Raw genomic sequence first — 19678 nt, 5'->3', positions numbered from 1 at the left:
GTCAATAAGAGGGCAACAAGCTTTGGACCACGCCTACATTGAACGCGGGTCGTGCGTACATATTTACATAATACCGCCCCTTTTCGATAAACCACGCCGCATGTCATCTGCGCCCCTCCCGTCAAATCGGATAGTGCTGAAGGGGTCAGACCAGCGAGGCTTTGCAGTAAGGCGATCAAGAGGGATGAAGCCGATTTTCGAGGTACAAAGGGGTGGGCTCTGCAAAGGCGCCGCAACGGGTGGCAGCGGAATGCACGGGGCTTGTCATGATGATACACAGATGTGACACGAAAGGAGGCGACACGCAGAGTTAGCCCCCTCTTTCTATGACGAAATTTACGGGCCAGACGATAGCTTGTCCCAGGTACGCCCCCCAACCCCGGGGTCTGTCTGATAGTGCAGGTGCAAAAATGGGATCAGAGCCCTCGTTTGGCCTAAATGAAGCTCGACAATACGCGAGGACCTTGGGGGTAAAATGTGGCGCAGCTCACGTTTTGTGGGAAGTATAGGTAGGTAGATAAATATGAAAGACACTATATATAGATAAATAAATATTACTAGTAGGAGCTTCCCAGTGGAAAAATTCACGGCTGGACAATCGAGAGAGAACTTTGACACGCTTTATTGCAACGAACTCTCATCTCTCAACCGATTTAATTAAAAAAATAAACGTTACCTACCTACCCGCCCATAATCCAAAACGCGACATAAATTTATTAATCAAGCGATCAAGCCAAGGTCAACAAATACTTTAGACGTATGAGTTTTGTGCGCGTTGATTCAGTGACCAGCCTGTTAAAAACGGAACATGTTGGAGATATTCCCATTATTAATCGGGGCACAATGCTTAAAAACTGGACGTCTGCTCAGCTTTGCCAGTAATGTGATTGAGTGTTTCCCCACAAGTAATCTTTTTTTGTCGTATGGACAGATGAGCAAATTTTCAGGGACCCACCGGAAGGACACCAAAGGAATTCGGGAAGGTGTGACGTTACACAAACGAACCCACCTAAGTGCCAAAGCACGTGCGTTCTACTTTATGAAAGGAATACGCGGACATCGTGGTGGCGCAGGGCCTCACGGCTCCAGAGACCCGTGGGCAGTTTCTTAGGGAACCACGCAAGTCGTCCACCAATATACAGTATTCTAAACTTGAGACACGAATTTGACAGTATAAAGTAACTGCCCTTTAGGATACAAGCAAAGTCAAGAATACCAAAATAATCTAAAATTTACAAACTCGCAAGCTTCAATATATTCAGAATAAATACCGTACTTAAAATGTATGCCTTGGGATGAAAACTTATTTTGGGTAGGTGGGCTTTCTGGATGCCCCCGAGATTCCGTAAGTTAAAGGCGCTCTCTACACTTTAATGGCCAGCTTCCTAGCCCTCCTCGTTCCAGGTGTCTGACCAAAACAACAAGGACGTGATGTCTTTGGGGAGTTTCGTCTCCTTCTCTCTAACCTCTGGCTACAATGTCGCATTTGAATTCCGTGTCCGTGGGTGAAAGTGGTGGGGTGGTGAAATTTCTTCATGTCACATTTACTCCTCAGCAAAGAATAAGACTCGCATCGCCCACACTGGCAGAGCATAGCGGGTCACGACGAAATAGGAAGAGCAGAAACGTTAGCCAATTAAAAGATGGTGCCAGAACACTGCGTCATCATTGGCATTAATAATGACAAGGTAATTCTGATGTATGTGCTGTTTTTAATACGTGCAAATACGACACAAAAATTGTATACATACACACACATATAAATTAAAAAATAAAATGCGTGTGTATAAAATACACATTTATCTCAGAACCACATACTGTAACAATACCCTCCCCATCCTGTTAGTAATTGTAATTCATTACATTTATATATAACCAGTCATCTTGCTTTGCAATGTGCTCTTATTGTGCGTGCTGCTTGATTTGAAGGGCGCTGTATAATTCATTGTCAGGGGCCACGCAGCTGTGACATATAGTGCCTTGCACCTATCTAAACGTTACTGCTGCCGGAATGCTAACACAGACGTGCTTTTCTAGACGCTCCTCCGTACTGACCGCTGCCATTCATTCTTAAAATTCGAGACCTAACAGTTGAAGACACACACTGGCTCCGTACTCCTGGTAATGAACACGAACTTTTCCCCCCCATATGCTACAAAATACAATAATGCACCTCTTTATAAAATAATAATACAGCACTGCAGTATTATTTACCTGATAATATGTAAACACCGTGGAAATAAGATTCCAACTATCAGAAAGCAGTTGATTGCTGCCAGCTACTCGAGTTACGTGTCCTTCTAGTTGAGGTGGCAGCATATCTGACCCTACTTTGCTAAAATAATATGGATTCTAAAAGTAATATTTTGATAAAGCGCTAGTCGTTGGCAAACCAAACCGTAAACCGTGCCGCACATTCATAACAACTCGGCTCACCGAAGAGGTTGCTCTGGTGACCGCTAAACTCCCGCCCACATATTTCGCACCGCCCAGTAATTGACAGATCGACGCACCCATTCGCAGTACTGCGCGTCTCATTGGCTGCTAAAAATAGCCCACTCAATCATTGGGCAGCCTGCCGTCAATCACTCGACGTGCCCGCCCTCCATCGCTTCAGAAGCACCTCGTAGTGACGAAGAACGCGACGTAACCAAGTGGTTCCTGGTGCTCTGGCCATGGTCTGTCTTTTATTTTCAGGTGCTGTTCACACCTTGGAGTTGTCATGAAGGTATGACCTATTTGTTTATGTTCGTGCGCATCGTTTGATCGCCTAAACCGTGCGAAGTTTCGGTTGCTCCTTTAGAAAGGCAGCGGTGCACGAAATCGAGCGAAACCCCGCGTAGGAGAGCTCTCTCCGTAATCATGGATGCCACCGCAGGCTGCTTTGTGCATGTGGACGGAATGACAACGGTGGTAGATGGACAGGAGTGGACATTCTGCTGGGGCAGTGCCAGTGGTGACTGCGACTGAGCTTCGGGTGTGCCGCATCGTTCCGCCGGCCTTGACCCATAAAGGTGCCACCTCTCGAGACGCCCAGTTTGTCAGCGCGACCTTGTCTCTCTGCAACTGGACGACTTGCGATGCTTGAGGGGGTTCTGGATGTTGCACGGCGGGTAAACGGGCTTCCCAGTTTATGACGACATTTGTGTGTTTCTCCCATCCATCCTTCAGCGTCACTCGTAGGCGGAATCATCCTTGCACATCGGCTGACGAACTTTTCAATGAAAGAACAGACCACTGGTACTTCGTTGTGCTCCAGATTTACCGTAGAGGGCACCTCTCAATCCACTTTGTATGTATGTGTAGGGTCAGAGAAAAGGTCAGTGGTCCATCTCGGATACCCAAAAAAAAAAAATCGCGTACAACACACTCTTTTCCGTCCAGCTGGGGGTTAAACATACACGTTTGTGTGTGGCGTCTGGGTGATGTGTGACTGCCGAAAAAAATCACACACACACTGGGTGGAGTTTGACCCTTAAGAACCCCACCACCATCCCAGGCTGTTGCTTTGGTGGAAGCTTTACATCTCCCACCCCTATAATCTGCACTGAACCTCATTCTGCTGCAGGGTGGTCTCTGGTATGAGATATCACACAAAGTCAGCCTAATCCTGGAGAGCAGTCGGACATTTGAAGCCGCCCAAAAAAGTACACGTGAACATGGAGAGAACCTGCAGAATCAATTTAAGGGGCACGTTCAGTTAGAGACAGAAGTGAAGAAGCAACACCATCTGATTTGTTCCCATGCCAGCATATGCTGTGCCATCTTAACATTTAGGCTAGAGCTTTCTTTGCCTTGGGGTAGTTTCTAGTGAGTGATGTGCTGTGGAGGGAAACCATTCCATGGAAGACCAATTACATATAAGCTAGCTGACTGAGATGTTATTAGAGGAAAAAAAACAAAAAAAAAACCTTTGAAATGGCCCAAGGCAGCTCACCAATCCTCTCCACTCAATTTCTACAAAGAAACACCAAGTCGAGTCTTGAAGGTCGCTAATGTCCTACTGTCTACAATACTACTCAGTCCATGTGTCTGTGGCATTGAGTGCTCTGTACCCAAAATCTTAGCTGAATAGTTCTTCTACGTCTGTCTTGGGGGGCAGGACTGGCTTCCCATGCCCCCCCCCCCAAGAATATGATTTAGTCAGAAATCAAAATATGGGGCTGTGACCTTAAAGTCCTGGATCTCAAGTTTATCCACTTGTCTAAGCATTTGATCTGCTTTACACAGTTTGTTTGTGACTCGCATGGGATTTGGCAAAGACTGCATGTTATGTCCAAGCTAGTCCTGCTGCTGCACGTGTTTTCTCTTTTCCACTAAGTCAGCTCTGCTGTCTCTCTTGTCCTTCTCTCAGTGTCACTTTCACTCAGGAGGTTTGAGCCAACCCTTGTGCAGTGTGGTGCACTGGTCAAGGCTTTGGACGTCAAACCTTGAGCTTTTGTGTTCAAATCCCGCTACTGATACTACGAGACTAGGAGCAAGCGAATTCACCTGTCTGTGCTCCAGCTGGTAAAACATCACTAGTGTAAGCAGTTGTGTTACACACAGCTTACAATATCTTATAATAATAAACAGTTAATAACACAAATTGCTATTTATAGGCAGGCAGTGTGCCGTAGTGACTCTGGACTTCACACTCTAAAGGTTGTGGGTTCAAATCCCACTTAACCTATTTGTGCTCCAGCTGGAAAATCAAAAGTAATGGAAGCAATTGTACCTCAAATGTTGTTGTAAAGGTATCGGTCAAAAAATTTATTCTAATTAGGAGACCACATGTACATTTGATGCCCACACCCAGTTGAATGTTGGCAATATAACAACAATCTGGAGTCCTCAGGGAACACAGCGTGAAGAAATGGCAGTGCCAGGCTGAAGCACCCTGTAACCAGTCAGCCAATTGTTTTTCACATCTGTATTCCTGAGGGGTTAGCACTGCACTTTAAAACACTGGTAACGTTTGCTTCAGTAGCATTAATTACCTGATTCAGTCATAGCTTCATTTTGAAAACTGGTGGTGTACCATCTTCTAAGCATTGTTCTGCCCAGTCTTGATTCCATCTTCTGATCTCAAACCTGCATGACCGCTGGCTCACTTCCCTGTCATTTACCTGTGGGGATACCATAACATGGGAGAGTTCAGTGACAGTCTGAATGGAGAAGGAGCTTATTTTTTAAAGTCACTGCAGTCTAGGTCAGGTTGATATCTCAGTAATAACCATAGACCTCTGTGTCAACATTTACAGTGCACATGTTTTGGAATGCATGTGGTAACAAAATGCATTGCTATAAATGTCTTATGTGCCATCTGTTAGAATGACAAATGCAATGTATATGTTTGTTCTATGCTATTTGGTATGGGATTCTTAAAAGCAGTGGCAATGTTTGTGATGCGCCATCGGTTGGAATGACGAATGCAATGCATCTGATTACTACATAGCTTTGTGATGTCGATCTTTTGGAATGACAGAGACATAGCAACTGGACAGATACTTAATCTTTCATTAAGGTGGGTGGCTTCTAATGCAGTCCATAAAGCACTGCATTATGGTGGGTCACGCCATTTCCTGAAGTTTATGTAAAAGTGTCCCTTGCAATATAAATTCTTTACAGTATCTTAACCTTATATCCTTTGCCCTCCTTGGACATCCCCCACACGCATCAGCAGTTGATGGTACATTCAGAGTATTTCTACGTATGCACTTGAAAGAATTCAGATTGGGTAGATTTGCTTGTATTATTTCTTACAACAATGCTAAGTGACATGTCAACATTGCACCGCGGTGTACACTCGGGTTTCAGAGGATCATTTTTGGCAGAGTAAACAGTAAACACTTGAGATGTTACAGAACCTACCAGATTACAAAGAAGGGGAACATCAACTTCATGGGACACCTACAAAAAGGCACCGAATTCACCTTCTGTCACAGTGTAAGAGAAAAGATGTGTGTATGGGTTAAGTGCCCGGATGGCACACGGGTGTCATTCTACAGGACGTGATCAGTAGCACACTCTGCATCACAGCGACATGGTGGCTTGAGTGTACTGCACCTTCCAGCGTAATGAGGTCAGCAGAAAGCATCTCACTTTTGGGAGACACCAGTTGAGTGTGACAGCTAAGGCACCGGAGTGTAACCCACAAGGCTGCTGGTTCAGTTCCCAATTGTGGCCTCACTGTGTGGCCCAACTCTACTTGTATATAAACCTATATATCCTCTTGGGCGTTTCTAACAATTGAGATAAAAAGCCTCAATAAATAAGTGGATAGGACTGGCGAGCTTTCTTGGGCCGAATGGCCTGTTCTCATCTAGATTGTTCTAATGTAGAAGTCGGCCCTTAATTTTGTGTTGCTGGCAGCTCCGAGAACATGGCCGCCAAGTGAAAGGCTTTACTGTGTGTGTCCTTCACTGCCATTATCACATGAAGGTACTCTTGAATTTGAAACCCGGGGGTGGTGGTGGTGGTTGGGTGGGAACCAAAAAAAGGTGAAAATGGTTTATGTGCACTTATTTAATGTATTTTCCTTTATTCCTGGGTGGGTATTAGTGTAGTGAGATGGCTGGAGCAAAGGTGTCCTCGTTGACTGGTTTGGTTAAAAGTTTAAAAAAGGAACCAAGATGCTCTTTTGCTGCAGGAAAGAATGAAATGCAAAGTTCTAATATGAGAATGATTACTGGTAATGGTGGAAGAAAAAATTAAAATGGTGAAGAGCAGCAAATGTGAGTTGGCCCAGCAAGGTGAAAGGTCTTCTCAGAAGTAAGCAGCACACCTGTTTCTCATCCAGTTCTAGTTTAGGTGGTGCTTTAGGTGACACCTTGAAGCCTGACAGTAAAGCGCTGTGGTGGGCACATGGCATCGAGGTTTCATGCTTGAGGAACCCAGTTTTAATCTCAAGTGTGACATCTCTGTTATGTCTGTGTGACTAAGCAGGTCACTCAATCTCGGATGTAAATAACTGTTGGTATCGAGGTCGCTGTAGGAGGGTCCTGTGTAATGCAAAGGTGATTTTGTTGTTTAGCAGACCACGGTGAATAATATCTACCTTATGTTTCTGTCTTTTTGCAGGCCGGGGCCTCGTCTATGTGGGCTTCATGTTGTGGTCTAATCAATGAAGTAATGGGCACTGGAGCAGTGCGAGGCCAGCAGCCAGGATTTGGACCAGGAGCTGGGCCTTTCAGGTTTGCCCCCAATGCTGGCTATTCAACATACCCTCCACCATCTCCTGGAAACACAACTATAGTTTGCAAGGCCTGTGGATTAACATTCTCCGTATTCAGGAAAAAGGTAATGCAGAGGTGTCTGGAAGTGGAGTAGAAAAGTTGGGTCAGGTCCGATTAGAAACACGGGGTCTGGGAAGTTTCCAGGTTATGACAAATTGTTAGACAGCCATGTCTACATTTCAAAACTAAACATGCATGGTCAGGAGAAGGGTAACTAGTGAGGAAGCCTTGCCTGGCCAGGGGATGGTTTCCCTAAAGTAACTGAAATGACCACTGGCAAGTGGTCCAGTTGTCTATACAGCCTGTCTACATTGACTCTTCTGATGTATTGTGCCAAGTCTGTAGATTTCTGTGCCAGGGACCCCTCTATAAGCTGTCCTTCCATCTTTTACTGAACCACAGCTCAATCTGCACCACTTAGTTTTTCTTCACTTCTGTTTCGTTATCATGACCTTAAAAAGACATTTAAAAAAACAAAACTGAGTAAATTTACATGATATTTGAGGCTTTTTATTTAAAGGCTAAGAATGAAAACCACTCGAGGTTTTGCAGTGCTGGCATACAAGTAGCTGAATATTTAACAAGAGGCCAAAAAGTCATTATAGACAATGAACACAAAATTACAACTGGCAGAAAATGTGCCGATCAGTGGCCGTGTGGCTTACTAGTCAATTGTGAGATGTGAGCAGCGTTAGCCAGTGAGCGCCTGGATGGAGTCTTCTCCTGGACAGCTCTCTCTTGAGAGAAGAACTGCTGCTAAAAAAGGAGTATTGCATCATCCTAGAAAAGCTTGGCATTGCACCGTCAATATGCAGCACCAAGCTGGTGTCCCCTGACCTTGATTTATGAATGGGACTTGTGCTGCTTCAGTGTTCATTGGATATTACGGACCCTTTTGGGATGGTGCTATAGTACTGATCTGAGTGCAGATGGGTCACTGCAGGGCTGTTTTTGGCATCTAGAGCTAAAGTCTAAATTTCAAAAAGTTAGCAAATTAAACACATTTGGATGGGAGGAATATTTCACTCTTTAATCCATCAAAGTAGGGCATAATGAAAGCTGGAATGCAATCTTTGCAACATAAAGGGTAACATTCAAAGAAGCCGTTGAGCACGTACTCGGTCCGGAGCACTCTATAAAATTAAATTGATGCGAGCGAGATGAATGGACGTCGTGCTGCATGAGAACATTTATTGTATAATTTAGTGTCATGCCAGTATAGCACACACAAAGGTTATGTGTGGTTTTTTTTTTTTTTTGATGATTTGTGTAAAAGGTTGCCATTCAGTTATGGACACTGCTAATGCTACGGCTGGTGGAAGTGCTGCATTAATTAATTATGAGAAAGTGTTTAAAAAGATGGAGCACACAGGCACTCAAATGTAATTCTGTATTATTTAAGAAGAAGAATCCAACAAAGCAAAACATCTCAAATCTAGTATGGCATAAAAGGCTAATTTGATCTTTTGTTTCATTTTTTGGTCAGTCATCTACAGTATTACAATAAGGAAAAAAATTCCATCAGTTTGTTTCCTATCAAATAGTGTTCATCAGCAATAAGAAAAATCGCTCCATATCCTATACTTAAAACAGCGTTGTGTAGGCCATTGTTTATTAACCACTGGCCACTTTTGGGTCACATGTTCCTTTTCTTAATACTGGTGGTGGGGTGAGCACTGGGTTGTCTAAGGGGTTGGCTTTGTCATGAGACATATTTGCGCTCTATACTCTTACATGCGCTATATACTCTTACACCCTCTAATTTCACTGGGTGGGATCTCCCCCACACCTGTTCTGATAATAGTCATTGGTTCATCAAGAGGGAACCACCACCCTGTCCCTGACCATCATCTTCGATTCACCACAGTTGGGTCACAAAGACTCGGACATGGAAAAAGGTGGGTTGCGACATTAAAAAGGTTCAGAAACACTGGTGTAGACCACTGCCTATCCTGACTGCAGAACACAAACCTGGACTGGGCACCCACAGTGACAGTTTACACTGATGAGTGACTTCATTTGCAAACATTGTTTGGGGATTCCTCAAGCTTCTTCTCACATCCCATTGTTGGAAATGGTGAGTAAACCCCTGCTGTGACCAACCTGGAAGCAGCATCTTTCTTTTCAAACTTGAACTTCGTCCGAAAGGTGGTAGATGTGATTAGTAAGGCTGGACAGACCAGGCTTGTATTTGAGTTTGGCTGAATTCTTCTGCAGTTTTGCACTTCTCTTTGACGGACTAATAAAACCTTCAGTCATTACATTTCTAGGCTTTTAAAAAGTCTCCTTAGCCTTGCTTAAAAAACATTTCACAAAATTGAGGGAGCTTCTTGCACTGTGATATTAGCTTGTTTCAAGCCAAATTGGCTGTTGTAGTGTTTTATGATTAATGACTTCTTTACAGGTATTTCAAAACATGACAACATGGGTCACAAGAAGACACAGAGAGAGAGAGTATGGTCATGTAAAATGTTACATTTTTTAATACTGGTTTTCAGTAAAGCTTCTGGCAGATTTTTGCATGAAACAGTTATGCATTTTGTTGTATCTCTCCCCTAGTGACCTCACAGAATGCACGTCCTCCAGGGTACGTGCTGTACTCTCAATCGTTCTTTAAACTTCAAGATTAAAGAAAAACTAGCAGAGGAGGCAGGGAATTCAGCTACAGGGCACGCACACTTTGGTCTTGGCCTTTATTGTCAAGGCTTAAGAAGCAGTACTTTAGCACAGCATCCAACTCTTATTTTAGATTCTAAATACCGTGTTTTTTTGTTTTTTTTTATCATTTTCTGTCTGTAACTGGCACCCATTTGGTCTGACTTAGAGTAGATATAGTATCACAAATCACAATTTTAGTTTTCTCTGAATCAGAAGCTGCAATCTGGACTTCTGGGAATTTATTTTTATTTTTTTAAATTTCCCTCCCAATTATACAACAAACAATGTTACTGACGAGTATATTCTATAATGTTAATGTTGCGTCAACGTACTTTTTCTTTCAGCATATCTGTTTTGATTGTAAAAAGAACTTCTGTTCTGTGTGCTCGGTTCTGGAAGAAAACCTCCGACGGTGTTCAACTTGCCAATTATTGAGAGAAACTGCATTCCAAAGGCCACAGCTCATGAAGCTGAAAGTGAGAGACCTGCGGCAATATCTGGTCCTGAGAAACATTCCTACGGACACATGCCGTGAGAAGGAGGACTTAGTGGAACTGGTCTTATGCCACCGAGGGACAGACCTGGAAGAAGACATGGACACGAGTAGTCTCCACTCCACTGTATCTTTGTTTGCCACTCCCTCAGAGCCCTCACTTTCTGCCTCTCTGGCCGAAACTCCAAGCCGAAGAGAAAGCCTTGGAGCCGCAAATGAGGTAATCCCAAAAGGACGTGCTGCTGTTCTTTCCTTCTGGTGCTTAACACCTCTCATTATATTAAGTAGAAGTTACAGGTTGGTGGGACTTGAGTAGAGAGCTACCAAATCCAGGACTGTTGTTTTTAACTTCATTTTCGACAATTAACAGTTCTAGGAAAGTTTTAAGTGGCAGAAGTTTCTCATCTTCTGCTGAAAAAGGATACTAAAACCTGTCTGTCATTATATGGCACATTTTAAGCATAGCATGGTCTTCAAGCACATGATGTGACATTTAACAGTAGCTATATTATTAATTTATATATATATTTTATTTAGTTAGTTATTGCTACATTTTTGGCTATTTTGTTAAATAGCTTGTTATGCTGGTATTGCAGTTGTGTGTTACTTATCCTCCAACGGTAGCTATGCTGCTCTGATAATCGTTGTTGTTAAGAACGGTAAGTGAACTCACTCAAAATGGCCGCAAGGCTTCTGAGCCATCATCACTTTAGACCATTTGCTACATAGTGTAAATTAAAATTAGCAGCTCATTATTTCATGCCCCACCCAGAATGTTGCGTAGTGAGAGATGACCGAAGCACAGTGTAATGGTTTTGTTCAGTTTCTGATAGGGTTATTCTTACCACACTGGTCCATGGGTAAGTGCAGAACAATGATAGGGTTATTCTTACCACACTGGTCCATGGGTCAGTGCAGAACAAACAACAAAAATCTGAAAAGTGACTCCTCTGGAGTTCAACAAGAAACAGAAAGAACTCTACCTGGAACAGGACTGCAGAGATTACCCAGTGGAGCAAGGTTTGGCAGTGGTGGTCACCTCTTGGCTTGGCATCCTATGATCCTTGCCTTGCTCAAAGCCACTTGGTCTGACTGTTGACAAGCTGTATGCTGGGGATCACGTCTAATTCTGGTGGTATGCTGGCTCTTGGAATGTCCCTTCACTAAAGGGGAAGGAAATTAACTTATTTTGGTATCTGGATAAATTCACATGAGGACTCACCTTAGCATGGACAGCAGTGCCGTATTGATTAGAGTAGCTAGTCTGTCTGACTCTGGGTTTGCACTGTAGGAGAGGTGTTGGCTGGGTACTGCACCACTGGACTTTTCTACTGGTGGGGAAAAAAACAGCACGTCATTATAACTCAGAATTGTGTAGAGGACAGCATGGTTTGTACCCAGTGACTGTTCAGAGAGTCTCCTCATTGAGCAGGGACTCTCTTGTTCAGTCCTGGGTGATTTCCCCCTACCTCCATAACTGTAGATTTTCATGCCAGCCAACTTCAGATACTAACTGGACGTCTTCCTTTAAGGAAGTGGTTATTTTTCCATTTCTGTGCTTAGGAGTCAATCCTGGAAGAGCCAAAGTCACAGAGTTGGAAGAGAAATTCAAGTCAGTAGCCAACTGTCTGATTCAGGAGCAGCAATGCAGATACTGTCTTGGTAGTGAAACATATTATTGTTGCCCTTGCACAGGTACTGGAGATTGTACATTGGCTTGTATAATACGGTTTGCTAATGCAAGTGTTGCATGTCTGCTGTTGGCTAAAGCAGACAGCCTTCTGGTGTCACCTAACTGATATGACTTGCATTAGATTATGATTGAGCTGGTGCGAGAATTAGTTGTCTTAAATCTGAGTTTATGGTTTATCCCAGCAACAGCTACCATGGAGTCTTGTTGCAAATGTGCCAGACAGTGGTGGCAATCACAGAGTAAACTCCTGTGCGCAAGTGTGGTGTTCACAGAGCTCTAAATCTTTGTCTTTGTCTATGCTCATGAGTTAGTGGCAAAAAATAAAAAGATGTACTCATGTCAATCGAACTTGCTGTCTGACCGGTAAGTAATTGGCTAGTACAGGAAGATCTCCAAAGAGAGCAGCTGAGAGATGACTGTCTAAGTGGCTTCAGTATTCACCAAGATTTAACTGAATTTCTTGTACTGTGCAGTCACAGAGTGCAAATATAAATATAGAATAACAGTGAATTACAACAGCATGCCTATGAGACGTGTACAAATCATAATCTGGGGTGGACAGACAGGTGGGATTTTATCATATACGGTACAGATGTGCCGTGACCCTGTATTTAGGATATAGTGGGTTGGATAATGGATGGATATATGGAGGGACGGTGAAGATGTCAGTTTTTTGTTCCTGATGCAGCTACTGACTGAATTTAATTGCTTGGCTCGAATCTCTGATGCACGTTTACAGTTAGTTCTGTTACAGATTAAAGTTTACTTCTAAAGTCGCAGTCTTTATATTGATACTTCATACAGTTGTGTGCCCATTTGGCAGTAATTTCAAGACTGAATAATTTTCAAAAAACGTGTCAAGCGATGGCAGTGAAAAATGGTGACGAATTTTAAAGATGTGATATGGAATACGCTCAAAACATTGTTATAAAGCAGGATAAAATCAAACTAATGCAGCTCGTCTTGGGCATTTGCTAGCTGCTTTGGGCTTTAGAAAAGTTTGTAAAGTGTGCAACTTGGATTTTCACTGCAGGAAGAAGGAGGAACTTCGTCAATAAATCAGGAGACAGAAGAAAACGCAGAACAAGAGGTAAGCACAAAACAATACTGGGTGGAATTATCCGTCAGTGTATTTATTTTGAATACAAAATTATATGTATTTTTCAAACAATGCTTATAATGTAAACAGAGCTTAAAATATTTACCAACGGGCTTTCTGGTTTGAAGAAACAGTGGGCTACATAGTTGGATGATTCAAATAACAGAAGAACCTTCGATAATAATCTTGTGTGATCAAGAACATTTTCTTGGTTGTCTGTTTGGTCGTTTAAACTGGCATGTCAACTTCCACACAATTTACAATGTATAAAAACTGTAAAATATTCTTGATGAAAGGAAGCATTTGCAAATGGAATAAGAAGATAGTCAAACTCAGTCTGGAGTAAGCGGGGTCACCAGAGGACACAAGGTAGTAAACACCCATGGACACACCCCACCCACACTCAGTCCCACTCTGGAGCAATTTTGGAATAGACACTTAATCTAAACATCACATATTTGGAGATGTGGGGTAAAAACCTGTAGTATCAAGAGAAAAACACACATAGACACAGGTGGAGGTTAAAGTTTGTAATTTTTCAGGTCAAAGTTATTTCTTCATAAACATGGTATGTATGCATTTGGCATGCAAAATTATGCGCTAAAGCCAAGTGCTTTCTATAAATAATTATAGTGTATACACCAGCGCTTTACAATGAAAACGACTATGGGGCATTGTAAAAACCTAAAAACCTGCTGCCCCCGCGACCGGACCTCGGATAAGCGGAAGAGGATGGATGGAAGTTTTGATACAAGATGCCTTCTGCATTTCCAACACATTTGTTATAACAAATGGGATATGAAAATTAACATTTTATCGCATACTTCTAGGATTGTCTTTCTCATGGTAAGGGCACATTTTCTATTCATTTGTGTGAAGTTAAAACAAAACCAACTATGTATCACAAAAAGTTTACTGTATTTGGCTCTGTCAGGAGAAAACCACCCCCCAGGGGTTTGTGAAAGGTTACTGCAGAAGACGACAAATGCTGAGATGGCATGCACAGCTGGTTTTCTTTGAAAATGGTTTAAACTAGTTATATTAGTGTTTTTTGTTGTTCAAAAATGACACACATAAAGCTGTTTTATGTGTGCATAATTACAAGATGCGGCTCAATACTGAACAACTGTCTTGGATATATATGTTAAATTTTAAAGCTTTCCTGTGTGTCCCAGCGCCTCCATTGAAAAGCACCACTGAGGGGAAGATATTTTTTGAATTTATACAAAATGCTCAACTTTTAACACATTTTCATGGCAAAGACAGGTATACCATATTTGTGAAAAATAACAAGAATGGAAAAATACAGAACTTGTTCTTTAAAGGATAAATTTCACAGCCAAGCCACCTCATGTACCATGTTAGAACAATTTCTAAAATTTGGCTACCTGCCTACCTACCTTGCTTTGTAGTTACACAGAAGCTTCACAATGTTTTATATAGTACATTTGCACATAAAATATGATTTTCAGAATGCAAATACATAAAAACGCAGTGTTTTTTATTTTAGCTGAATTGTTCATTTCTCTTTCTTCTTTTGACAGGCTACTCCATTATCCAGGAAAAGAGCAAGAGCCTCAATCTCTGACATATCCAGCATAGAAGATATTGAAGGTCTAACAGTCCGACAACTAAAAGAGATCCTAACACGAAACTTTGTGAATTATTCTGGGTGCTGTGAAAAATGGGAACTTGTGGAGCGAGTCAGCCGGCTCTATCGAGAAACGGAAGAAAACAAAAAATCAAGTATGTAAATACCTGTGCCCTTAATTTAAAAAAAAACACAACACAAAAAACAATACCTCATGTATTTTTCTGTTTATTGCAGTGGAAAATGTGAATAGCAGCCTAACACCAGGTAAGGGTATTTTTTTTCCCCCCCAATTGTTGTACTAATAATAAAGTTTCGGAGACTGCCATGTAAGACAAGTTTCAAGCAGTACTGACAATGTGGGCTGTGCTTCTCTTCTACTAACTAGTTTTGCATATGAAGTGAGTGACATGCAGTATTTGTTTTTAATGGCCCTGTACTTTTTTACCTTCCTTCAAAGTGGTACCAACAAATCCTCAGGCCATCTGCAGCAGTGGCAGTGCAGGTAAGGAAGGTACAAACAACTTGTGCAGAGTGCACTGCGATTTATTGTTGTGTGCAACTGGCTAGTGTGTTCCTTAAGCTGTGATTGGTCAGCTCATCTGTACGTGTTTTTGATTTGCTCATTTTTGTTGCCCTGCATGCCACTGCTATGCATGTCTCTAATGCAAAACCAGAAAAAGTACAAGTTGTGAAATTTACAACAGGGCCTTCTATGGGATTTCTTAGTAAACATTAATAGCAGATGCTACCTGTGTATTGCATGCTTTATTCTCCAAATTCAAAAATACAATCTGAATGGATTAATTATGAGAAAAAGCCATGTTTGCTAGTTTTTATATATAAAACAAAAGGAATGCTTATGCCTATACATTACTATCTTAGTAAGTACATTGTTTGGCCAAGCCCATTGGTTCTCCTTTTTCCCTGCTAGTGATACGTCTTAATCCCATTTTGTAAACATCATGGCATGGCAGTGCTGAACAGCCAGTGGCTTCAGCAAGTCATTTCTTAGCCTTTACCTTTCGATGGAAAAAAAAACTGATAGACACACATTTCAGAACATACCTGTATTCCCATGAGAAAAGGGAGATGGGAGTTGCTCTCTCGGCTGTCCACTTTGCACCATGGAATTCAAGATTATGATTTCTTCATTTGCATGTGTTTACTATTGCCTCTCATTCTTTTGCATTTATTGGGATTCCTGAGCATTTCTTATTCCTGGGGTATGATATCAAATAATTTTATAACACAGGTTCAAAAATGTGTATGCTGAAAAAGTAAAAAGGTTTTAACATGAGTTTTTAGGTTCAGACAAAAACCGACTTCTGTAACATGATGCTTTGTAATGTGAAGTGTCGTTGTTTTTATTTGCCAATTTAGTTTTCTCATTAGTCCATCAAATAGTTTTCCCCAAAAAAGTTACCTTTTCATTAAAATTGCAGAATCCTATGTCAAATGTAAAAAAGTGCATGTATAGATATAATTTTTTTTTTTCTGTAGGTGGGGAGAAGATGCACTTTACCAGTGATGACAACCTCTGCAGGATCTGTATGGACGCCATGATTGACTGTGTGCTCCTGGAATGTGGCCACATGGTCACATGTACCAAGTGTGGCAAGCGGATGAGTGAATGTCCGATATGTCGACAGTATGTTGTGAGAGCAGTGCACGTTTTCAAGTCTTAAGGACGTAAAGAGACGAAGGAAAATGGAAACAAAAGTTCAGTGTGCATTAACCATGGGGGTAACCATTGGGGGTGGGGGTGGCGGAGGGCAGTGTTTCTCATTTTCTTTTGAGCTTTTAAAATTACTGATGCTATTTTATTTTCCAAATTTAATAATAATAAATGAAAAGGTCTACCTGCACTTATTGTTCCTTATTGAGGTGCCCCTCTAAAATGAGAACTAATCAAATTGTGAAATTCTACACAAAGTGTTTAAATGTCCATTCTTCTCAATACAATTAAGTATTTCCTGCAGTTTGTTTGGTGGAAAAAGCAACTTTTTGAAAATATATGGCATATATAATAAAATAACATTATCATATAATAAAATAACATTATCAGACATTGAAGACTTTACTCTGCTGTAAATGCTACATGAATAGTTTAAGGGTGCACAAAATTGGTTTTCTTGAACTAACCTGCAAGCTACAAAATAGTTGAAGGTTAAGCCACTACTGCTAAATATTAGCTATAAACATAAAATATCCATGAGACCTGTAAGAGTATAAATTCTAACCAATTTCCGTTCCATTTTAAACCCCTTTTCACATTGTTTTATTATTCTATGCTGTACTGTACATAGAGACTAGGGATGCAAAGCATGTATTGCGAGAAGTTGCTAATAGCTTAAACACCAGTATACAGTATGTCATCAACTGCAATAACATTTTTGAATTGTTGGGTGTTTCTGCTCAGAGCTCAAATGGAGTACATGTGTGAGAAAAATGAAAAATCTTGCATGGTGGGGCAGTTAATTTTAAACGAGCTACTATGGCAATATTGGTAACTCTAGTTAAAATAGAATAAGAACTAGCTTATAGTAATGGGACACACTAATTACATAACTTGACAGTTTAGTTCATACATGCTCCAAGGAGAGGGAATCAAAACTTTTATATTAATTTTACGTATTATAAAAGGCTTCAGAAACATGCATAAAAAACCCCACCATGTTTAGTATGCTCAGCAAATGTGCAAGTGCAAGGTGTTGAAAGATTTCAAGCAAGATGTTTTCTTTTAAAAATTACAAAAATATTTCAATTTTTTTCTCAGTAGTTAGACCTAAATTCAAAGTCTGAACTCCTAGTAATTGAAACTTTAGTACAAATTGGGAGAAAAAGGATTTTAAAATTCACATCTAAAGCTTTAGAAGGTTTCATAATCAGCAATTGTGGATCCCTTCATATTTAAATGATTTTAACTATCAGTCTTCAATAACCACTCTTCTAAACTTAGTAGATAAGGAGAGGAATTGGGCTGACCAGTTTTGTTAAGGAAATTATGTATTATTAATTAAATTAATTAGGATGGTGGTCAACAAGTGACAGACTTTTTAAACTGTTTACAAATGAAGATTGTTAAATGAGTAACTTAACACTGAGGGATCTTAGAAGAATCAGTCAGTGCTATGGTGCTGGGACTCATCCTTTAGGACTGGGCTTGGAGAAATCTGGTTTAACGTTTATGACTTAAACCAGAGATTCTGTATCTTTAAACAGAGCCCACATATTTAGCCCGTTGTTCTAACAGTGTAAAAAAATGGGCTTTACTCTGAATATTTTGGGGGGAGAAAAAAGTGTTTGAATGATAGAATTGCTGAAGGTAATGGACAAGAAACAGTGGCTAGACGGTACTCTAGCAGCAACTTGTTTGTAAAGTTTTGATTTTTTTTTTTTGCATCAATTTAGGTAATTTTCTGATGTGCTGAAACAACAACAGTCACAGGTTTTCAGCATATATACATATGTACTCTTCTGGCCCTCCCCATTTTAATTTTTGGAAAACAGTAAGTCTGCAGTCCATGTGTAGACTGTACAAGGCTGCAATGGTTTCTTGTAAATACTACAGATTATTTAAACATTTTATTTCATGCATGGAAATTACATCTAAGGTAAAGAGTGCTTGTTTATCCTTTTCAAAAATGACTTCAAATATTTTATTCAATAATTCTATTAGAAGAATTGTGCAGTATTATGTACAGTAATTTAAACATAAGGAGGCCTGAATTCCAATTTTTGCTCCATATAATTTGCTTCAGATGTTTAAGAGTAGGTGGAAACCATACACAGATTGAAAGTATAAATGGCTATTAGTGAAAACTAAGCATACAGTATGGCACAACTGTAAAAGAGATGTTCCTGTAGGATGTCAAAAATCTACCCACACTTTATAATTAAGTAAGCTTATTAAAAAGGTAGGAGTTAAAAGCTCTTTATATTTGTATAACCATACTTGCCACACTGGTGCAGATTCCAAATTTAAAGTCATCAAGATATTTTAGTGACCATTTCCCACAATTTTGTTGACCGCTGGTCAGCAGTGTTTACAACGTGGTAACTGAGGCGTCTGTGATAATTCATCACCAGCTGTACACAAAAAGCCTTTAGTGCCTACATTCACCAAACATTAAAGCTTTCTTGAATGATTTGTCATTTGTCTTTATTACATTGTATGTTGTTGGCAACAGCTTGCATTTAAAATGACCAGAAGAAATTAAAAACATTTTTGAACACTTGCATTATTTCACTTTGATTGTAGTATTTTTTTTTTTAATAACTTCCAAGTTTTTTTGGCATACAAAGTTACCTATACCTGGTAGATCAACACCAGACTGGTGGGATCCTGTCCTGGATACAGTTTAGATATATTAAAACACTTTGATTTGTTTTTTTATTTACCTCTGATGAAAACCAAAGACATAGTAGTCAGCCTAATTGAACAGTGGACTTTCTAATGGAAGGATATATTATTACGTATATTGGAAAGAAGACTGTTCGGGACATCTTTGTGCAGTATTCCTTCATCCAAAGATTCAAACTTTATCAATGCTCATACAGTAATAAATATAATTCACTGCTGGACATTATAAATAAAGCAGTTTAACTTGGTGGAGTACAGCAACTATGTGGTTGATAAGCCAGTTAAAATATGTTAAGGGGCATGCGGAATCTACAGTTTAAACTAATTTGGTCAATCAAACTCAAACAGTTTAATACTATAAAGACAAATAAAGAAGATGAGCTCAAGGTAAGAAGCCATATGCTTCATCACAATAACAAAGCAGAACACAGTAGTCATCATTTACAGTTTCTTTTCTTTCAATTTTCTGGGGAAAAAGGAGGGGAAAAAAAAACCACCTCCTCTTCTTTTAGTGGCATTTGTCAAAGTATCAGCCATATATGTGTTTGAAGCTGTCCAGTC

At 40.6% G+C, this 19678-nt stretch overlaps 1 protein-coding gene across 3 annotated transcripts; it reads left to right on the top strand.

Moving 5' to 3' along the window:
• Positions 1-56: 56 nt before the first annotated feature.
• Positions 57-18995, top strand: rnf34b (ring finger protein 34b). Of its 3 annotated transcripts, none has more exons than XM_028824272.2 (8): positions 57-202; positions 7063-7281; positions 10220-10588; positions 13095-13151; positions 14705-14906; positions 14989-15018; positions 15212-15256; positions 16255-18995. In XM_028824272.2, exons 1-8 carry the CDS (start codon positions 101-103, stop codon positions 16437-16439), a joined length of 1209 nt encoding a protein of 402 aa, XP_028680105.1. In that variant the 5' UTR covers positions 57-100; the 3' UTR covers positions 16440-18995. The 3 variants fall into 3 exon arrangements, with proteins under 3 accessions (XP_028680105.1, XP_051777317.1, XP_028680106.1); XM_028824273.2 differs by lacking the exon at positions 57-202 and adding an exon at positions 2585-2728; XM_051921357.1 differs by lacking the exon at positions 15212-15256.
• Positions 18996-19678: the final 683 nt, after the last annotated feature.

Source organism: Erpetoichthys calabaricus, chromosome 18 (genome assembly GCF_900747795.2).
Source record: "Erpetoichthys calabaricus chromosome 18, fErpCal1.3, whole genome shotgun sequence".
Taxonomy (NCBI): Eukaryota; Metazoa; Chordata; class Cladistia; order Polypteriformes; family Polypteridae; genus Erpetoichthys; species Erpetoichthys calabaricus.
The sequence above is the reverse complement of the archived record's forward strand: the minus strand, read 5'-3'. Positions and strand labels throughout refer to the sequence as shown.